The following is a 23,124-nucleotide window of genomic DNA, read 5'->3' as shown; positions in this document are numbered from 1 at the left end:
GCAGCCCTGCCGGGTAGCACTGTCTGTCTGTTTTACAGAACAATGGGCTGGATCTCGAGCTGGGATAAAGCGAAGTAGCTCCACTGGCATCACGCAGATTTACACCAGCGAAGAACCCCAGGCCTTTTGGCAGCGAGAGCCACTCCACGCGACAGTGGTCTGAAGAGCTACTGGTTGTGTAAACGTTACACAGCACAGGGAAAGGCACAAATATATAGAGCAAATGTTTTCATACCAGGGGCTTCAATGCATTTTTAAAGCTTCTTTTGAGAAGGCAATATTAACTTTTTCCATAGGTAATAAGTGGCTTGGATGCATTAGTACCTCCGTTCAAAACTGCTTTACATTTCTCCCCTCATTTTTATTCTTTGCTCCTTCTTACTCTCAGCTGTTATTCCAGCATCTTTGCATTCCCCCTGGAGTTCATTCCAGCGGTGCTTTATGAATCACAGAATAAGATGGCAGCCAGCACTGCTTTAGAGTAATGTGGCTCGCACGATTTCCACCATCCGCAAGGTTAATCAAACTCCCTCGCAGAGAATCGAAAGCCTCTGCAGCCCCAGCGGCCCGAGGTCAGGAACCTGAACCCGCTATCCCAAATGCAGTCATGTTTCCTTAGATGCTTGCAACCCTCCCCTGCAATAATTAGATTCTGCAAAGCAAATCTTGAGTGGAGCAAGAACTCCAGGGTTAAGCACTAGCAAACTCATAGCAGAACTGATGCCTTTGCTACCTGTCTGCAGCTTTTCCTTAGTACCTCCTGCTCCTAACAAGGAAACCTATACTCTTCTCCCTTATTAAATAAATGGAATCAAATTTATAGTAAATTATGTTTAATCTTAAGCGTTCCTATAAAATGCTACATTAAACTCCCCCCACCCCCATCATTTAAACACTAACTTGTGCTGTGGGTAGGATATTTGGTATATAAAATAAAATAAATAAAAGAATTGACACCAAAAAAGTGTATGATTTGGGGGCAAGGGGAGGGAATAAAAGAATGGATTATAATGTGTCATTTTATATATGTGTCAAAGGAAACCAATTTCATAATAGGGAATAAAAATTCCCTGTTTAAATACTGTCAAATAAATCCTCAAATGTAATAGGGTTCACTTCTGGGGAAAAGAAAACTAAATCTGATTAAATATTAATGTGGCATAGTATTAATTAAGAGAGAAAAAAGTCCATCAAGAGAACCCCAATATGTTTACTGTGTCCCCAGGAAGCTGGAAAATTTCACAATCAAGTGTGTAAATGTTCTAAAAAAGGGTCCTGAATATTTTATGAATATTTGTCATAAAACAGAAATAATAACCACTGTGCAGAGCTATTAGAATTAATATTTATGCTGCCCGCCATGAAATATTCATGGGGACAGAGAAAGGGGGGCCCGTAAGACAAGAATTAATTTACATTGGGCTTGGTTTACCCGCTGGCTTGATGTTTAAAGACGGGTTGACAAGCCTCCATATGAATCCGTCAGTCACTTGCAGCAGTAGGTGGGGTGAAGGCAGGGGGAGGCGGGGGGAAGCGGGTCCAAGCTGCTGACAGCTCACAGATTGAGTTTCTGACAGCCCTTAAAAAACCTAAACGGCCCCCCACCTTTTTTTCCTTCTTCCATTGCCCAAGGCGCTCTGTACTGCCACCGTTCATCCGATCTCCCCTTCCATCTGCTGAAATTAAGGAATTAATGAGCGCTATACACTTTACAGCGGGCCCCAGGAATGTTTACTGATGATTAAATTATAATGCAGCCAAGCTGTATAATTCATGAACCAATTAAAGGAAGTGTTAGTTGATTTGATGGGATGAGGACGTACAAAAAGCATTTAACTAATAGGGAACCGTGGGCTGCCGGTCGCTTTGGCTTTCTCGGATTACGCGGCTAATTGCTCTGCTTTATAGGGCTGTCACAGATAGCCATACATATTTCATTGTTCTCAAATACTTCAATTGTTTGCTTTCGTGTTGCTGCTGTAATATGTAGAAGCCCAGCCAAACTTCAGTGTAGTTAAAGCACTACTCTGCAAAAGCAGGTTGCTTCGGGAGGAGGGAGGAATGAGAAGGGCAGAAGGAGAAGGCTGGCTGACAAAGGAGTAACTTAAAGCCTCAGAGTTAAATGTCACTCAGCAATTACATGATTAAAAGGTGCAACATATGATAGTCTTTTGTTTTACAACTTTTTGGACACTAATATTCTATGCTGACTTCACTGCAGAGAAAATATTGGTACAGTAAACTGCATTTTTTTCTTTAATACTGAGGAGCAAAAGAAGAAGGTGGAGAGGGAAGTATATTTTAAAAAAATCCAGCAAGGAGGAGCTAGATTGCTGTGGCTATCAATAATAATACACCGTGTTTTAGCTTACATGATTCGATATTCTAAAATACATGAGAGATGAAGGAGGTTGATTTCCCATCTGGGAGAAGGCTCAGTGTCTAATTCAGAGAGCTGCTGAGTCGTGCTAGCTAGTCATGCCAACAACTTCAGTTTATTACACAAGGAATGGGGGAATTTACCATTTGTGCTGCTTTACAAAGCACTCCTCCCCAGCTGACAGGCCACAAGATTTGATGAAACGGATTCTCTTGATTTGAAGAGGCCTATCAGTCAAGTATTCCTGTCCTCAGTCAAAAACAGGCACGCTCTTCTGGCAATGAAACTCCCAACCCATATAGAGAAGTACATGTATTGCTGAAGAAATTAGGTATTATCAGATAAATATCACAAAAACATGCACTAACTTGTGGTTAGACCCTGAAATCTATTGAATAAAGAACAAGCTGGGTAAATACACTGTTTTTGTAGCTCAGTGACGAAGACTGCAAACTTCTGTGCATGCCCAATCAGGTATCTTGTCACCCACCTGAGGAACACCATGGTAAATCTTGACCTCCAGTCTAACTTAGAGCTTTACATCTCCAAGTGTTGTACAAACACCAAGCAAATGACTTTCAGGCTACCCTATTATGTAAAGCTTATAATCTGGTTCATCCTTTTCCTCACACCTGTTCCCTTTGGGATTTGGCTTTGGCAAGCAGTCCCTGCGGGGTGCTCTCACTGACACCCCGGGATGTGCCTCTCCTCCTCACGTGCTCCACCCTACAGTGCAGAGCATGAAATCCCCTCTCCAAATCTGCCCGCTCCAGAGAAACAAGAGGGTGTGCTGGTCTGCCAGAAGCAAAACTCTGTGCAAAACCACACCAGTGTTAAGAAAGGTGGTGTTAGGTAGGGGCAGCCAACAGCCGGTGCTCAGGATACCTCTTCAAAACGTGCCAGCTTCACTTTGACATTCCAGTTATGAACCACCTCCCAGCCAAGCGCCACAACACTAAACTAAGAAAATCCATCTCTGCCCTCCTGTTGGAACTGTTCTGTTTTGTATAAAGAATTACATCACATCAGGAAAGCAGAATATCCTTGCAGTCCGATGCATGTGTTCACCAGGGAGGCAAATATTCACTTACATTCAGTGAATATTTGTTTTTTTCTAAAAAGCAGAGCAAGCTTAAGAAGCCCCAGAAAGAAGGAGCTGAACGTCCCATTGCCCAGGACAGCACTCGGATAGCAGGTGAGGGGTTGTCTAGGTGGAGAAACAGGTGGGAAAAAAAAATCTTGGGATACTCAGGAAAAAAGATTTCTCATCTAGCTTGACACTGATGTTAAAAAAGTAGTATGCCAAAACCAGAATAATTTTAAATAATTTCCTTTATTCAGAACTACTATATATTGTTAGTTTGTTCCTCGCTTCTGGGTTAAGTAATGCAAAACTTTGGCTTAAGCCATTAGTTTAATAGGTAGTCTCCGAAATAAAGAGATAATGACACCAGTTACACAGCAGGAAAACTTGCCATTAACCCACTGTGTGGTTGAGTAAAATGGAAATTGGATTGCCTGTTCTAGAAAATAGAAAGGTTAAATAGAGAGGTCTGGGAGATAAAGTTGATCCTAAACTCAGCTAAGTGGGCAGTGCCTAGGATCTGAAATCTGACTCGCCAGATAATCATCTGGACAGTTACACACACAGTTGAAAGCCAACATGTGATCTTGGTAGGCTTTGAATTATACCATTGTTGGATTAAACACACCTGCAATTTGGTAAAATCCATTAAACACATTTATGACGCTCAGCACCTGGGATAACAACAAAGTATGTGTGTGTGTGTGTGTGTGTGTCCATGTAGGCAAACTAAATGACCTCACGCACTGGTCCCAGAAACAACGAGCTGCATCAATGTGGGTCTTACGTGGGGAAAAAGCAGAGGTGAGACGCAAGCCCAGGACTCACTTTCTGCCAATCATTGCTAACAGCAAACATCAGAACTTGGCACTGTCAAGAAATCAGAGGCACTGCAGCAAATATTTTCTTTGTTGCTTTTGAAGTGCCCTGGATACAATCAATCATACTGAAAAAAACCTCCTATATTTTGGTTCAATGTGGAAAGGGCTATTTGCATTTCAATATGTTCAACTTATCCTGCCAATAAAAACATGGAATCATGAAGAAGAGATCAGGCCACTGGAGTGAAAAACAAGAGATGACATCCTGCCGACCTTTCAGATAAAACAGCTCCTTGCTTGTAACATTTCTGTTGACGTCCCAATATTTCTGAATGATTGGGTTTTCAAATGAGATCAGTCAGCATGCAAATGAGGAAACAGGATCAAGACATCTCCCATATCTGATTGGAGAGAGAAATTATCAAAAGCCCCTTTTTTCATATCAAATTTCCATCACAAAAGGTCAAACTTTCAACTCCCATTACTTTTGCTAACTGCATTTCACTGTGCCTGCCAGCTCATTGCTGCTGCTGTTTTCAGAGGAAAAAAAAAGAGAAGTAACAAATGATTACATCTTCTCCTACATCTGTCATACAGGATGGACAAACATTTTCTAATCTTATTCTATTTTTCTCTACAGCCCTCAAAATCCTTGCAGCCCAAACATCACTTCTAACCTGATTAGCTATTCCTAGGTTGTTTTTATTTTCTTACAGCTTCTCTTTTTATTTTCTAGCCTACAGACTGCCAAGAGCACCAGCTGTGTTGCCAGAATGTTTTGTTCTACAATTTGGCCATTTAAAATACTTTTTGATATGTGCTTTTCTAAAATATATTTCCTTGTGCTGTCTGGCTGGACTGATGCCTAAATACTCAAGTAATGGATGTTCCAGAAAAACGAAAGACAAAGAGAGAGAATCATTTCCCCTGAAATCCTCACATGGTTCTATTTCCCCTTGCAGTCCATCCCTGACAACAAACGCTGCCTGGTCGTTTGTAGATTTGGATCCTCTCCTCTAGTGAACAGATCACGGCCTGAGACTCCAAGGCTTTGCCCTGTCTGTTCAAAACACTCAGCTCATGCAAATTCAGAGGACTTACACACTCGTGTCCAAACAGAGGAGTAGCTCCGCACCTCTAGGGCTCAACCACTGCTTTTCTAGGTTTAAAGCTGAATTTTGGAGCAGCAGAGAGAGCAAGTGGGGCAAGCACAAGAAGATGAAGACAGTAAAAAGTGCAGGACTCAAATGTATTTGTTGCTACTGGCCCCATAAAAATTCTCTCTCAACATTATTATCATTGCAACATATATAACTCATCAGATTAGTACCTAGAGATTTCTACTCTTCTGATTTTCTCTGTTCTTCTTATTACTCAACAACTAAATGTTTCACAAAGCCATTTCCTACAGAAATATTTATGTTCCCAAATGTTTATTGGCCCCTCTATCATGATCAAGCTTTTATGAGCACTCTATACAGAACTCCGAATTAAATACATAATTCTTGATCTATCAGATCTTGGCTTGATGCTGTGTTTGTCTATTTTATACAGCAAGGTACTGTGGCAAACTACAGAACACCTCACAGAAAAACTAATTTATACAGTAAAAATATTTTTATCCAACACTGACTGCGTGGGTTAGTGATTACAGAAAGCTAATGAGGACCAGGAGGATGTAGGGTTTAAATTCCAGCAAAGGCATTTACTCATTGCATTAGGTTTCCTGAACAACCTTTTTAGGTAATTTCTACACAACTATGGACATTAGGCTCTGTACCATCACGTGCTGGAAGGAAGATGCTCCTTGTAAATGTTATAAAAATGCTTCTCCTACTTGCTACACATCACACAGGTGTCCACAGCTACACGGAGTAATTCACCCTCAATCGGTGGTAACTGATGGGACTCTCTATTCTCGCTGGCAGCTGTGAGTCACAGCCAGTCAACAGAGCAGACTGTTAGCTGGCTCCAGGACCTGTGCTCCCAGATTACTTCCTTCATCTTTGATTTTTTATTTTTCCAAATCCTCTGGTTCTTCCAAGGGCAGAGCTCCCAGATTATATAACAATTACGGATTTTCAAAATACACTGTTTATGCAACCACACAAATTCACTGGCACAGCCCTACTTCATGCACCGTGTAAGATTTAGGCATATTTAGAAATATCAGACCTTCACAGCACATTTTTGCAAGGGCAGGGAGGAACCCAGTCAGGTTTTTGTGTAGGTTTCCAGTAAAGAGCTTACACTGCCATTACCATAAATCACCCCAGAATATCAGCAGTCATACAGCATCTTTCATTAAAAAAAATACTGCAGCTTCTTTCAGAAGGACTGCCACTTGCCATTTCTTTTAGGTAATCAGATAGCCGTTAATTAATAAACCTGTCAGGTGAATCGTCCTGCTCCGGTCATCATTATCCATTCTGTAACAGAATCCTGCTATCATCACTGCTATCCACCCCATAGCTTCCAGCTCAATTAACTTAATGCTATGCAAATGAGAGGCTCTCCTCATCATTAGCTTATAGCCCACAAATGTTAATAACATAATTGGGCCTTCAACAGGGTAATTAGACACGATTTCTTCCATTAGTCTTACAAGGCTAATTATTGTTGATAGGAGAGAGGGGATGAGTCCCAGTGCTGCATGCAAAGAGGGGCATCTGGTTAAAGCAAATATAGACAAAACACCAACAAGGTAAAACAACAGTTGAGATCTCTAGCAGGGTCAGGTAGGGGTGGGGGGAAGGAAGACAGCATGATGAGAAACTTAGGAACCGCTGGAGAAATTCCCTACAAGGCAGGAACTAAACCCAAATATTCAGCCTGACTATGGAGCTCTCCTACACTTAGCAGTAAAACAACATGATGCTTAATAAATCCGAGGAAGCTACTCTTGAGTTTTTGCAGATGGGACAATTTGGAAGCTGCACTGATTGAACTTCCAATGTTTGTAATGCAAATATACAGCCAAAGGAGGACATAGGAAAGACTTTAAGAAAGGAATCTGTTCCTAGTTCTCCCTTGTCATTATGTCCGAGCTTCCCTCCTGCCATCACTGGTTTTGCTGTGTTTTATTGGATGATTTTCTGAGTAACAGCTACTTACTGTAAGAATTACAGAACTGGAATACAAGAATTCTTTAACAGTCACTGAGCAAAATGCATTTCAGCTATTTATTAACAGAAAGTTAATAAAAACCTGGATTCAGTATAATGGACTGGCAGTAACATTTTTAACAAAAAAATGGCAGCAAGTTTTCAAGCTGTGATTAGATTTTAAACAGATTTTAAACTCTGCCCTGGTGAGGCCGCATCTGGAGTATTGTGTCCAGTTCTGGGCCCCTCAGTTCAAGAAGGACAGGGAACTGCTAGAGAGAGTCCAGCGCAGAGCCACGAAGATGATTAAGGGAGTGGAACATCTCCCTTATGAGGAGAGGCTGAGGGAGCTGGGTCTCTTTAGCTTAGAGAAGAGGAGACTGAGGGGTGACCTCATTAATGTTTATAAATATGTAAAGGGCAAGTGTCAAGAGGATGGAGCCAGGCTCTTCTCAGTGACATCCCTTGACAGGACAAGGGGCAATGGGTGCAAGCTGGAACACAGGAGGTTCCACTTAAATTTGAGGAAAAACTTCTTTACGGTGAGGGTGACTGAACACTAGAACAGGCTGCCCAGAGAGGTTGTGGAGTCTCCTTCTCTGGAGACATTCAAAACCCGCCTGGACGCGTTCCTGTGTGATATGGTCTAGGCAATCCTGCCCCGGCAGGGGGATTGGACTAGATGATCTTTCGAGGTCCCTTCCAATCCCTGACATTCTGTGATTCTGTGATTCTGTGAATGAAAGCTAAGGGCTCGCTCCTATACCAATTAATTCTATGCAGTCTCATCCGTGGAGGTTAGAAATGTACAACTGGAGTCAGAATTCCGTGAGGAAACTGTACTTTTGAAAGCAGAAAGTAAACTTTACAAAAATACGGGAAGTTTGCCATACCCACCACTTTGCTTTGACAATTCAGTGTTTGACTGCAAACACTGCTAAGAAAAATATATGTCAATCTGTAGAGTCCAAAGGAGTCAAGGGTTTAAGATATCACATGATTTCTTTATTTTGTTTGTTTTCTTTAACTTTGGGGCAAACTCATGGCTGATACAAATCCTTTGATTTCACTGCAAGTATGTGAGGAGGAACTCTTCCTATGTACTTAGCCTGAATCAGGTTAAATTATGTACACAAAAGTAGCAGCATTTACTCGAAGGTTAAATGAAACAATTATTTTTTTAACCTGCTGTACCCTTGATCTTTGGTCAGTTATATCAAAAGAACAGACTGTCCTCTGGATCGTTCACTCAGTGCATACCAGTGGGATATTCATCAGCGTTCGTATCAGAACAATATTAGACTACAATTTTTTAAAATATATTTTTTATCCCATGCAAAGCATGATAGTGGTCTTACTGAGCTCAGAAATACAGCACATGTTAGAAAAGGATAACATTTAAAAGTCTACGGGACAGATAAAAGCCTTACTCAAAATGTATTTCAAGCCTTACAAAGGACAGAGTTCTGTCATACAGAATTTTGGAAACATAATGGATTTAGGAACAGAAAATGTGAACCTTACACAGCACAAAAACACTGGGTCACCACTTACACCTGAGCCAAAGGAAGCCAATTTAAGCGATGGTGATTAATACATGTATGTGACTGCAAGTGATCCAGACCAATAGAATCAGATCCAGTGCATCTGCCAGCCATAAGGCAGCATTCCTACACCTTTCCTGCAGAATAAGCCAGGACCGTATTCAGCTCCGCTCTCTTAAATTGCCCTGCACTTGCTAAATTTACTTACTAGAAAATTCTGAGCAAATATCTTGTTCCAAGGCAAACAGCAGTAAATCCACTGATGTTTTAATGAAGATTACACTTCCTAATCCTCATGGTAATGACAAACTAGTCTCCATTCAATATGCAATATTACTTGACAGTTTTAATCACCCAAGCCATATTATATTTGCTACAGACTGATGCACTTGTCTTCCCAGATCTTCAGCTTGGAGAATCTAAACAAAAGCAGCGTAACGCCTGTTCTGCACGGGGTTTTCAGTACGGGCCAGTTTTGCCAGCCACACTAGCTCTGAGCAATGGCTTGCTCTGGGATTAGTCTCAGGCCCAAAGAGACTACTAAATCAGAGCACAGGTGGCACAATCTTGTCCTAAATTTTTACTCCAGAATTCCTGAACTCTAGTAATCACAGAGTTCAAAGGTAATTATGTTTGTAATGTAGTTCCTCTAAAAGCACCGCCCCCGTGCTCTCAATGTCAGACAGCAAATGCAGTAACAGACTCTCATAAACTCAGTTTTAACCTGTACAGATGTAAGGGTGACCTTTCTACATTTACTCAGAATAATATTCAGCCAACTTTTCTTACCACGCTGCTGAAGTAAATGGTAAGAGACCAACACAATGTGAGATACCTGACAACACTGGACAGCCCCCCTCTTCCTCTCGTGCTTTCTCAGACACCAAGTGTCTCCATCCACAGCTCTCACACATGCAAAACTCTCATCAGTTTTATCTGTATGTGTTCTCTCACCCTATGCAAATCAAAATGCTGCCACACTATTATATTTGAAGTTTTCCTCCCTCAGTTATTTTTCAAAAGTTTTTCTGGTTCCAGTCAGATCTGGAAACCAGTATCTTCCTTACAAAAAGCTCCTAAATGCGACAAAATCAGACTTGCATGTATACGGTTCTTATTTGTGTGTGAACTACCGAGGAAATTAAGGTAAAATTTTGAAAATTACTGCTTTAGTCCATGAAGAACTATTCAGAATTGACAAAGCACATCATGTTTTACCCTGCTGAGATCAATCAACGTTACATTCCACAAAATGCACTGATGGTGCGTGACTGCGTGAAGCTACATCTTTGCCTGCATACCAGTCTTAGCAAAATTGTTAGTTAAAAGTGACTCTATACCAAACAGCCTCAGAGGAGAGCTGCAGGATGGCCCCTCAGGTTCGATGTTACAGCACTCAAACAGTATTTGAATATTGCTGGATCCCAACCCAGAGAGTCAGTCATGGAGAGCAAGATGAATGGAGAGCAAACCGGGAGACCCGAAGGAACCCAGGTCTGTGAGTTCAGTGAGCTCTCAAGGATGCTCTTAGGTTTTTGTTCACACATTTTGGTCACCAAAGCAAAGTGACTTCAGAGGGGATAAGCACGGGTTACATGACTTGATTCCTATTTAAGTGATAACACTTCAATTTCCCATGACTGTTTCATTTCATTCCTTAACCAAAAGTTGTTTCAGGCAAATGCCCTGAACAACCTTTGTTAATTTGTAGACATTGGTACCATGAAGTTGTCATTGTGAATTAGGATTTTAAAACCCTGGTTCTTCTTTCAAGCAGTTCTCAGATCAACATATTTTCCCCTGACAAGATAGATAAGTGCAGGTTCCCCATACTGACCACAGGACACCCTTCATCTCAGCTTCCTGAGTAATACAGGAAAGGTTTTCAATGCAAGTATGTGAGAACTTACATGTGTCTCCTCATTTGTGAGAGGTAGCTACTGCAGAAAATATCCCTCCTTTCAGCAGCAAAGGAGGAGGAAAGGATTATGCATGTGGTTTTAGGTCCTTAAAAAATAAAAATATTGGCTTAGAAGTAGAAGCTTTTCTTCTTTCTCTTCCTGGAGACTTAGGAAGCTCGCTGAGATCAGAGATCTCCTTAATTGCTGTATCCAGGATTTCACCAAATAAACTCCAGCCATCAAAAGGAGCTTGTATGAGGTAACTTCTAAAAATAATACTGCCTCCCACAACTGAAGCCAAATATACCTCCTGTTCTTGTTGGAGCAGGATAAGCTTGTGACAGCAAATGCAGCATCCTACAGAAAGCCCACAGAAGGATTTTAAAACTGCATTTGATGTTTTGCTATTGTTGGCTCAAGATGCATATTAACGCCCTTCCTCAAGATAGAAAGGCTCCTATGGTACCAATATAGGTCAGGCCGAAGGTGCAGCAGAAGTGACATAATCTTTTTACTGTAATCATTCAATTTTCTATCTATTGGATTATTTAATAGCAATAGATCCTGTTTGGATTAGCGTTATGTTACGAAGGAAGAGAGAACACAATCTACTAAGGACGAGAGGGAGAACGGAGAATAAGGATTCTCCACCAATGGTCAAACCTCAGAAATCTCCTTAAGGAGCTGTTTCCATTAGATTTGTGTAGGGCAAGAGATTGTGTGTGTGCAGCTTTTTGCACTACATGTGGAGAATTAGGTGTCATTTAAGTAGCCTGTGGTCTTAACAGAGCCTTCATGCCAGAGCAACGTACACCTTTTTATGCACAGCTGGTACACATAAGGTAATGGGAGCTTCCCTGATATATTTTGCACATTATGGAGTGCTCAGCGATGCCTCTTGCAATAGAAGATGATCAGGAAACAAAGGTAAATGACTTAATTAAAATCTTGTCAATAAACAGGGTAAGTCTCCAAACACTTGCATCAAGAGATAACACAATGACTCAATTATTGTAGCTTGGAAAAGGCTACAGGGGTAGCAACTGTGGATTAAACGGATCCCACTCACTCAGTGAAGCAGCAGAGTCATTCACCAGTCCAGGTGAGAGGAAGGTTTGATCATTTTGCTCAGTAAGCAAAATCTGTAATGGATTTTGGTTGGGAAAAAAAACCTTGTAATTTTTATCACTTGGCCAGGGTGTTCTGCTCCCTCCGAGCACGGCTCTGCATGTACTTGATGTATAGTCGGCATAGCTAAGAGGGCGAGTGGCTTCATTGCAGTGGGGAAGACAAATAAGAATTCATCGCCCAAAACACACTTCCCCAAACATGTTTCTATTTTATAAGCATACCACTGACCTCAAGAAGATCCTGCCCCTTTAGCTCCCACTGTCTTGCCCCTTATTTTTTACAGAACCAGTCAGGAGGAAGAGACTAGCTGAGATGGGAGCACTGATATGCAAAGTGATAATAAAAGGGAAACCAATTAGCATTAGTGAAGACAACAGTCAGTAAATCAGCAACCATATAACGGCTCTGGTAAGAGTGAGCTGGTTTCTAATCAGAAGAGACAAAAATGAGGATGATTGAAGCAGAGAATTGGTCTGCCTATTATTTTTACTGCTTTCTTTATAAATTAAGCCAAATCCTACGTAGGTCACTTGGACTTTTCCTACTGTTTCTATCTCTCCCTGGTGCAGGCATATTTTATTGTACTGATTTAGTACCTTGATTACCACATCATTTTTCTGTTGTGTTTTTTTTTTTTCCTCTGAAAATGAGGAGAAAATAAGAAGATATAATGACAACATTTCTTCTTTGTTACTCATCAGATTTTTATATGCCATCAATTAAAAACACATCTATTATAAATACACAATATCCATCATTTAAATTAGGCCAAAGTTTTAAAAATGCCCTGTAAGATTTTTCCATGTCAGAATAATTCAATCACTATTATGTTTCCTTGATGCAACTATTTTGGGACTTAGCTTGTTCCTTGATAGGATTTTAATTAAGTCATTTACATTTAATTTCCAAATATGTAGCTGTTACAGAAGGCAGCAAGGAAATGAAAAGACAAAAAGAAACCTGAAGAAAGCCAATCTTTAACAAAAATATTTCTGATATAAAAATGAATCTGAGGAATACATATTCAGTGATAAGTATTCCAGTCCATGTCTGGTAAACTCTCAGATAATGGCAGCATGGTAGGGTCACAGAGGTTCTATTAGCTCAATTAATGAGGAGTAAGATAAGGCTAACACCTAGCTCTTCAAACGGCTAAAAAATAGAGCTGCTCGTAATGGAGTTATTAACCTTCGCCAGCCATTGAATTTTGCTGCTGATTCAAACTCCATTTCCTAGTTCAGGCCTCCATTAATAGGCTGTTTATTATCCCTAATCCACACTAGGATCAGCTGCAGAAATATGAAAGCCCCATGTAAAGACCAAATAGTTAAAAAAAACCCAAACCTAACTCTTCTTTTCCATTCTGATTTTCCCTTTTTCAACATATTCACAGATTCTACCTTATAAATTAGGAACTTCATTATCCTAAACTGTTTGAATACAGATTCTTAGTAGTGTGATGAAAAAGAAACTTTAAATATATTATGTAAAACAATGACATAATTGGGGATACAGCCACATCATTTTGAAGACTAAATAAAACACTGCTGGAAAACTCGCACTGGAGAAGCTAGTGCTGTTTATTTTCTCTACTTGGAAAGAAAAAACTTTAATATTGGAAAAATGGGTATTTGAAATGTATTATATATGTATTGTTAGGTCAATCCTCGAGTTCATCCCTCCTCTGCCCAGCTTTGTCTGTCCACTTGTATTGTCTGTAGATACTACTGTAATATAATTGATCAATATTGAAATGTAAAACAATCGACCCTGGATTCAAATCAGATGGAAAAACACCAAAGGAAATGATGGAACAGAGGAACTGGGAATCCCAGGACACATTCAGCAGCAGAGGCCATTGGCATGGATCAAAGGGCTTGCTTTATCAGCTTGAGGAGAACTCTAATGCAAACCTGGCTACAATTTTAACTACAGAGATCTTGAGTTAAAGGGTCTTTAGGCTCCTTGCTGAGTTTGTACACACTCAGTTGAGATTTGTGACACTTTGTGATTTTTCAGTATATTTTCAATGAAAGAGACACTGTATAGTTACCATAGTCTACACACACAAGACATTCTTCCAAATCCATCAACAATATCTAACAGAATATCAGCAACTATGAGTAATGGAGTTAAGACAAAAATAAAAAAATGTTAATGTTAATATATATACATCCAGTACCCAGCGCTACCCTCAAAACTGAATGCAGTTCTGGTTGTCTCACCTCTGCAAAGAAACAGCTAGAATAACTAGAGAAGGGAGAGAACAGGGAGACAGGATGATCAGAAGAGTGAAATGACTTCTAGGAAGAGAAAGGATAAACAGACCAAGGTTCTTTGCCTGGGAAAGAGATGACTGAACAGGCATACACAAGAGGCTTATAAAATCAAGAGAGTTAGGAGTCATGAACAGGGAACACTTATAACTGTTTCTCAACAGAAGAAAGGAACCTGGAAAAATACCGTGAAGTGTTTACATACGACACCGAGTGAAAAAGTGAAACTCCATATGATTTGGTGGAGGCCAAAAGTAGAGTGTTGAAATAGAGACTATAAAGTCAAGGAAAATGGGCTATTAGACAGTTGTCCAGATGACCCTTTGGCTCAGGGAATCCTTAAACTGCTGATTGCCTTAAGCTGGCCTGGAACCAGCAGACAGCTGGTCATGAACCAGCTGAAGCTAATGACAAGAGATGTACAACAGATGACACTGTTGCTGCTGAATCTTATTTTAACTGTAAGTTTGGGAGAGAGCAGGAGATAAGAAATATTTTGGTAGATATTAAACGGAGTTTTTGGTGTATTAGAACTGTCCATGGCTATACTACATATTTCTTACTGTTGCTCAAGCATTAACAATAAAAAAAGCTAAAATACCTATTTATATTCATTTGGATGAGGAGCTGACTTCAGTCCTTCGCGTTAGTAGTTCTGAGCTTCAGATGCCAACCTGTAATTGTATTTCAATTCCCACTTACCGTAGGCACTAAGTGGTTAATGGTGTTCTTTTACGCGATAGCTGAGAGACCACTAATAGATTCAGCTTCTTATTTGCCCTAAAGGCTGCCACAGTTCAAGACGATTAAGATCCTGTCCACTTAAGCAGTAACTGCTTCATAGGGAGGAACGTAGAAAGCAATACATGTCTTCTCTGAGTACAGAAAGAGCAGTTCTTTGGTAGACAGGTTTTGTCTGATACAGGCAGGTTTTTCCTGTACCAGTCTGTAAAAATTCGCTCTACTGCAAATTCCAATTTAAAGAAAACCCTGTACCTTACTTTTTCAGTGGAAAATGAATTATTTTCCTTTTTGTTCCAGGGCAGTTCTTTGGATGCAGTGGCTGATGCTGTATGAATTTTTTTATTATTACATTTTAACAAACTTTATAGCCCATTTTGTTTGTTTTCAAATAACTTTATTTTCCTTCTTTTCTACCATCAATTACTAGGTTTGTTTTTCTTTCCATAAGATGGAGGAGTCAGGAGACTGATCCTGCTCAATGCTGTATAATTTAGTATTATGTGTACTAGCTTTATGAGGTGGGAGTCAGATAAAACATAGTATTTGAACACTAACCATTTATTAGCTCTAAGGAATAGATTTGTGACCTGACAGGCACACAATAACTCTGTGTTCTGATCAGCCAAAGAGGTCTACTTTGAGTTCAAAACACAGAGTAACATACTCTTTCACAAATAATTTTGTTTACTGATGTGACTAGATTTTAATAATAAACTTGATATATATGTAAATTTATTTTAATCTAATTTCATCAACAGAGCCCTCCTAAAAATGAGACTTTGTAGATTGTTCTGTGTCTGATTTATAGATTTCTGCATCCTATTCCCAGATTGATTTCAGGGCTATAATTCTATCAGGTTTTTCTCCTGATGTCAGAAACACCACCTCTGCAGATAGTGTTTTATAACTAGCATCACAACTGAAACTGAATTACTGCCCTGCTATCCTATGCTGCAATATGTCCTGTTGTTTATAATCACCCTCTCTCCCTTATATACCTACTACTTCAGTTTCATGGAAAATATCAGCTCCAAAATCAATCAGGTAGCATGATGTCTATTTCTGTCCCTTACTTCAACCCCTGTATAAAATAGTAGGGGCCAAATTCTTAACTCAGATATGAACATGCAGAGCTCTTAAAAGAAAATGGAAGCTGAGCAAATGGATCAGTGCCAAATTTCCACACATACAATTTTATAACGAGTTGTTCTTCCTCACTTGATGAGGTCTTGATTCTGTAAAGGAGCATGTGGCACGCACTTGAGTATTCGCACTGATCTCAGGTGCTCAGATACATGTTTAGGGACTCAGGACTTACCTTCTAAATGCACATGAAGAATAATCCATGGGAAATGCTATTTAACTGAATCTAGCATAAATTTCAAGATTCTTTCTCCCTTTTTTCATGAAATGGATTCCTGTTTGAGATGTATTTTGTCTTACTTTTAATAAATAAAGCTACTGCTCTTTTCACATACTTTCATTTTTAAACCTTGACAGCATGACTGTTAGCTCCTTCCCTTTTCACTCTCCTCTTTTCTCTCTCCAGTTCAGTCTTACCCGTTTACATCTTTCCACTATACCCTGTACGGGAGGTGGGGAGGGGATTGAGGGCAGCCACCCAGAAGACACAGGAAGAGTAACTTTGCCAACTTAAACACTTATGTGGGTAATACACCTTTTCCACTTTTTTAGATAAGAATAAGCTTCCTGGAAGCATAAAGACTACACATTTCCAGTGTATGCCTTTGGAATGGCCACTGTGTCAGCCAGTGGTATGGACTGAACCAGGAACCCATGGGAGGGGAATGGAAAAGCCTCTCAGCTTTGATGAGTACACCAGCATTTCAAATCCTCACCACCTTTGGACCAGCTGTAAAGAGTAACCTTATTTTATTTGCCTGGCAGTCATAACAGTTCTCTTTTGATGCTCATTTCTCTTATATTACATTTCTGAACACTTCATTATAGCTCAAATAAAATATAATTCTCATGTTGTTTTTAATTATTTCACAAAACCCAAAAGTCTCATAATGAGCTCCTCACAATACTAATATATTTCCATGATATTATGCCAATGCTAAAGAAAGACGATGTAGATCCCCCCTCCTGCTGCAAATAAAATACACCTTCTGATATAATCCAAACTTTAATCCCTTTCTTATGGTTCGCCTTTAGAGGCAACACAAACAAATAACCAGAACAACAAACCTCTTCTCTATCCCACAGTCTGGCCATCTGGAGGATTTGTAAGGCCAGTGCTCTATTTCCTACTCTCCAGGAGCAAGACCCCTCTTCTAGCTAAGGAAGCAATAAACAAATAAGATGCAACAGCCTATATGATGTCAATAAAGATCCGTATCTTTCCATAAACAAATTTTTCATGTATGTAATGTCGTGATTGCTAGACTTATATCTTACCTGTTTGGAGCAACATGTGATTTTTGCAGCTGTTCTGCCTGCTCTATGTCTCTTGGGAAGCCAGAAAGCACCCAACCATTGGTCATGCAGTCTAGTGCGTTTAGGCGTTCTGACAGGATCTTCATAACAAGGTTGTCTGGGACTGCAAAGGATTAAACAGATGACATTTATTTTGTATGCTGAGTCTGCAATTAACGAGGATACACATGACTTTTTCTGGTTAGACTGCTACAGGAGCTAAACCACAAAGAGTGATTCCCATTTATGATTGACAGATTTTGGAAAAAGGAGTTACTGTTGACTTTTGCGTAGTTACTGTGCTATCATGGAACCCCCAAACTCACAAGGAACTGTAGGACTAAAGCAAAGTATTTGGTAAAAACTGATGCTGACATAATTTTGCAATGTACTTTTTCCCTCAGCCATACTGGGCTGATGTCACCAACGAAGCGTGTGACACAATCTTACCAAAATGCAAAAATAACAACCTGAGCTGTGTAAAAGAAATTCTAAAACAGCATTCTGTATTTAACTTAGCAGATGATAATGGTTCTGCCACAGCAGTCTAGATGAAATATCTCTCCAATTTGCCCAAATGTTTGAAGCTTTTATAACTTAAAATAAATTTCCAAAATGTATTTCAACTACTGTAGTTACTGCATTGATGACTCCCTAATTTTAGAGATAAAAGTTCTCTTTCTTCTATTACTATTTTTCGTTAGGGCAAGAGAGAACACCAGCAAGATGCTGACTGGGATTACAATTACTATGCAGCTTCTAAAATTCTATTTAATGGGACACAGTGGCAAGGAGATATCCTGCATATTTTCACTATAGCCTTCATAAAGTAAAACATTTCAATCAAGATACTTAAACTTATGTATCTTGTAATTTTTTTATTTTATTTTTTTTTTACAGAAGAATTAAATGATCAGGTTCAACAAGAGTGACTATAAATTTTCCAAGGACTCTTGCAATGTGTTGGGCTTACTGTCAAATAACCCCAAAGAAAGGTCAGCAAAATCACCTCAAGCTACTTCCCAAAGAAACAGCCAAAACAATTTTCAAGAAGCAACGAGAGTCCCTTCTCTTTATTTCTCCAGTATGTCTAATACACTGTTGCCTCTACTGGAAACAAGCGATAAAAAACACTACATAAATCCACATCATGGGATGTTGATGTTTTGATACTCACCCTGCCATCGCATCTGCATACAAAAATACAACAACAAGTGCTTGGAGGAGAGAGTACGCGTCAGATTTCTAACAATGCAATTCGCTTTAGGACTAGCTGACAGGAATGCGTATTTTAGTAGACCATATTATTAGCAGTGCACATTTATATCCTGGGTACAAGCAGATTTTAAACCACAATAATAGAATCCGTTTGCTTCCTGAAATTTAACAATTCCTAAAGCCTTACACCTCTATCATGAAACTCATTACTTCTTCTTTAAATAATCAAATTACTGAGTTTACAGAATTGTACTCAGGATTCAATGTACCAGCAAAAAGGGAGGAAAACCGCAGGGAATTAATTAGAGAACAGATTAGTGTATTAATTGAGGATATACACTTCACATGATAAAAAAAAAAACACAAGTTAAGGAGAGTAATATGCTCCATCTGCTAAAAGAAAAAAAAGGAATGGAATAAAAACAGACACTTGACAGAGAGCAAAATGACAATGCAAAACTGGGCATTCCGTTAAAAATGGGATTCATAAAATTAACTATACAATAGTGCAGCAGCAGGCAGAAATGTTATTAGACAGATGATACTTATCTAAGACCTGAGCTGGAGGCAGGCATAGAGGGGGTAACAGGAGAATTTCAGTGCTCTTTGCAGGGCAGTTCTTCTCCCCACCCTCCAGGTTACAAGAACTAACACAAACTCAAGACATCCTAGTAGGAAAAAAAAAAAAAAAAAAATCCCACCCTCTCTTTCCCCAAAATGTATTCCATACAAAGACCTGTAGATTTATCCTGTACTCCTGAATTTCTGGCTGCAGCACTAAACTTTCTGTCTTGATGCATGTTACTTTACCATGATTCCTATTGGAATCATTAACATGGATTTACAAAGACGCCAAATTACGTGGGTTTTTTTGAAACATTTTCAGAATGCTTAAACAGTTTTGCAAGGGATTGGAATAAAACCTACAAACCCATGAGTAAAACTGCACTAAAGTAGAATTCTGCCAGAGCTGACATCCCTGTGAGATGAACAGGGCATCAGGGCAGAGGCTGAAAGTCCCAGGAATGGCACAGAGAAATAAGTGAGTACACTGTGCTGCTGAGCTTCCAGCAGATCATAGGAGATTCTCCAGTTCCACAGGCCAAATTGTTTCCATCCTGCATGTGGGAAGGAGAAACACTACAGTCTACAAGAAAATTTAAAAGCAATTGTGATGGGAACCAGGCAGCATCTCTATCTGATCACTTCCATAGGCCTTCTGTGAATCCTGATGATAAAATCCTCCACTTTGGTCACTATTTTTGAACAAAACTGAAGCAATCACAAGAGGGGAAAAAAATCAAGGTGCAGTGACAATTAATTAACAGTTTATCTAATGGCGTGGCAGGTTTGGGGTATTCTGGGTAATACTGGGGCTACGTGGTAACCCTGACACCTTGCTAATATCAGCGATGACTGACTAGAAGATATCAGCAACACACTTGAGATTGTACACTCATGTACATATATACATCACTGAATAATATAGATGCTTACACATTTTCTGTGCCTCCCTCTAAAGCTTGATGGTGAGAAATAAAACATAAACAAGTCAGACAGCAAGCTCTGCTCTCCTCTTGATTAGCAAACATACCTATCACTTCAACACAATAGGGGAACACAGCTCCTTGGCTGTTCAGTGGCATTACAAAGTACATCAGCTGCCCTTGAACAGGAACAGTCACACTTAAAGCAGATGCATTAAAACTGTAAAATATCTTCCACAGACCAGAGGGGAGAAAAAAAAAAAAAGAGAGAAAAAAGGAAGAAAGAAATCAGTATTATTCTTATTTTGCCGTGGTACAGAGCAGGTAATGAAGAACTCTGCAGTATGGTATTGCTTTTCACTCATGTGGAACTGTCTCTTGAATGTAAGGCAAATTAATAACCTGTAATTGGAGGGGCACACAGTCTGTGAGTAACGGCAGAGGTCTCCTGGCCTTAAGCGCATGACCCAATGGGCTACATAGCAAAGTAAAATTTGGAGCTTTTCTGATGAGACCGTCAATCTACATGTTTTAAGTAGATTATGAAGCACAAGATCTTTGAATAATCAATTCCTTTTCAACATAAGCTTGTGTGAGTTTCCAACTCTAAAAGTTGGGGGAATGAGGCTCTAGAGAGGTTTTACTTTATCATTAGAGAAGTCCAAAGATAAGTTTCTTGTAAAAATTACAATGTGCTACAAAGAGATATCCAGATTAGGTAATGTGGAAACACATCTCTATTAAGGCAAGAAATCAAAGTACAGGAGTAAAATCCACCCATCAGAGGTAATGCTGCAGAGCTGCTGCGCTACAGCGATACCCTGTGCTGAGAGCACCGTACGTAGCTGTGGACCAAGGTCACGGTGAACCTCAGAAACGGTATACAGGGCAGAATGGGGCCACAACCAGCTCCATATAGAGATGTAATTCATTCATGCATACATTCTTGCCTAACATCAATACCACACACCGTATCTCCTTTATCGCCCAGCCTGTCTCGACCATGTTAATGGTCTAGACTACGCAGCTGAATTAGCAGCTGTGGACTTAAGAAGTGATCTAATCAATTCAAGGGTATGATCAGGCAGGGTGCAGGGAACACAGGCTTAAAGTGCTGCTGTTCATGCTGGAACTGCTGCATGGACACCTGGAGATTTTCTGTCTCCAGAGCTGTCAATCAGCACCTTCCAGCAGACCATTTAAAAAATAAATTTACTTCCCAGAGCTTCAAAGGTTTTCACGAGTAAAAGGTACTCCCTCTTGAAAAGTACTTCCTCATGAAACTCATAGGAGTGTGGCCTATTAGCTCTTACCCAACCCGGAGATCTGCAGGACTAATAGAAAGCCGTAGCAGGCAATCAGTTGACAAAATCATACCATCTGCTCAAGACAGAAGTAACAGAACATTAAAGGCACAGTCTGAAAGGTAAAACCACTACTTGAGAGATTACAGGGCACTATTCTCCCATAGCTTCAATGCTGTCAGTGCTCCAAGCTATACAATTATCATATTTAAATTGATTCCTCCTCCATATATTGCCCTTTAAAACAGACTTTTGAAGGGTATTGACTCACTTCCCCAAACCTATAAAACCTCAATTCTAAGTACAGCATAAATGCATTTGCAGACATAAATTCTGTCAGCTTTGTACTGTAAAAAGTTTAAGGTCCTTTTGACAATATTGTCCATTTACCCTTTATCCTTCTCTTGGAGAATTTTTTTTTTAGCTAGGTCTGAAGACTTTCACAGATAATTCAGATGCCTGAGGCTTGATCCCATCACTTGACAGTTAACAGCTTGCCCAGAATATAAGCTACTGCCAAAGGCTACTTTCCTGGATTGTCCTGTCAACCCTAAATTTAGCAAAGCATGAGATTTGCTTATTTTATTGCTCTATAAACTCCGCATTATTCACAACGGGTCATTTTATTTGGGCCTTTTAGGGAAGTATTCTATTTTCTTGCCCACATTAATGTCCTCAGAGATTGTATCAGTTTGCGTTTACTGCGTTTGACAATGATTTAACAGTGATTTACCATCACGTAGGTTGATCGATATTTTAATTTCATCCTGCCAACACACCGGCCTTGTGAGAACGGGTTTCCCGTTTCGGAGCACGCGGCCCGCTATTTACCGTAAATCAGAACAAATAACCCCGGGGTGTTTTCAATGCGAACGGCGGCGGCGGAGGGAGGCAAAGGCCCGTTCTTGCTCCGACGCCGCAGGGCGAAGGGGCCGGTTCCCCCCGGGGCGGGCGCTCACCCCGCGGGGCCCCGCCCGGCCCCGCTGCCACCGCCCCGGTTGGTTGTTCTCTACCGCCACCTGCCGGGCGCGGCGGGCAGCGCGGGGCGGCGGCCGCCGGTAGCGGCCGGCGGGGACTTTGAAGCGCCGAAATCTCGGTAATTCACGGAAACGGAGACGGCTCCGGGGTCTGCTGAGTCCTCCTGAGCGAGGGGCACCGCCGGGCTGTCCCGGCGAACCGGCGAGCCCCGCTCGTTGCCTGGCTGTTGGGCTAATTGTGGAGCCGGCAAACGAAGAGGCAGCAGAACCGGTAACATCGACATGGCGTTCGCAAAGCACCGGAACGCTCATTTAGGAATTTCATCAAATGGAAAATTTACACAGAAACACAGTCTCCACGCGCTCGTTTTGCATACACGGCACTGCTGAGAACGGCCTCCTGTAAGGACTGGAATAATTATTTTAATAGAGTAAAATAAATAATATGATAAAATATTTAATTTCCGCATTTTAAATATTTTTGTTTCTTCAAATATATTAGAACCTCTTTTCTTTTTGGAGGTTTTTAGTCATTTGAAATAGGAATTAGCTGGATTAAAGAAGAAGTGATAACATTTTTAAAGCAGGTACGATCCCAAATGATCGATCAAATGATACATGATAAATGAAGACCTTCAGAAATGCATGTTAAAGGAGTGCATCACTCTTACTCACAATTATCAAAGCCAGAGAGATTCAGGAATCTAAATCTGC

At 40.3% G+C, this 23,124-nt stretch overlaps 1 protein-coding gene across 1 annotated transcript in view; it reads right to left on the bottom strand.

Annotated features, from left to right (window-relative positions):
• The window catches only part of AK8 (adenylate kinase 8), a 68,218-nt gene that overhangs the window by 9,637 nt on the left and 35,457 nt on the right, over positions 1-23,124 (bottom strand). Inside the window, exon 11 of the mRNA XM_068414023.1 lies at positions 17,407-17,548. Coding sequence (XP_068270124.1) covers positions 17,407-17,548 — 142 coding nt within the window. The remainder of the gene's footprint in view (positions 1-17,406; positions 17,549-23,124) is intronic.

The sequence above is a fragment of the Nyctibius grandis genome, chromosome 16, assembly GCF_013368605.1.
Source record: "Nyctibius grandis isolate bNycGra1 chromosome 16, bNycGra1.pri, whole genome shotgun sequence".
NCBI lineage: Eukaryota > Metazoa > Chordata > Aves > Nyctibiiformes > Nyctibiidae > Nyctibius > Nyctibius grandis.
This window is presented reverse-complemented; position numbering and strand designations above follow the sequence as displayed.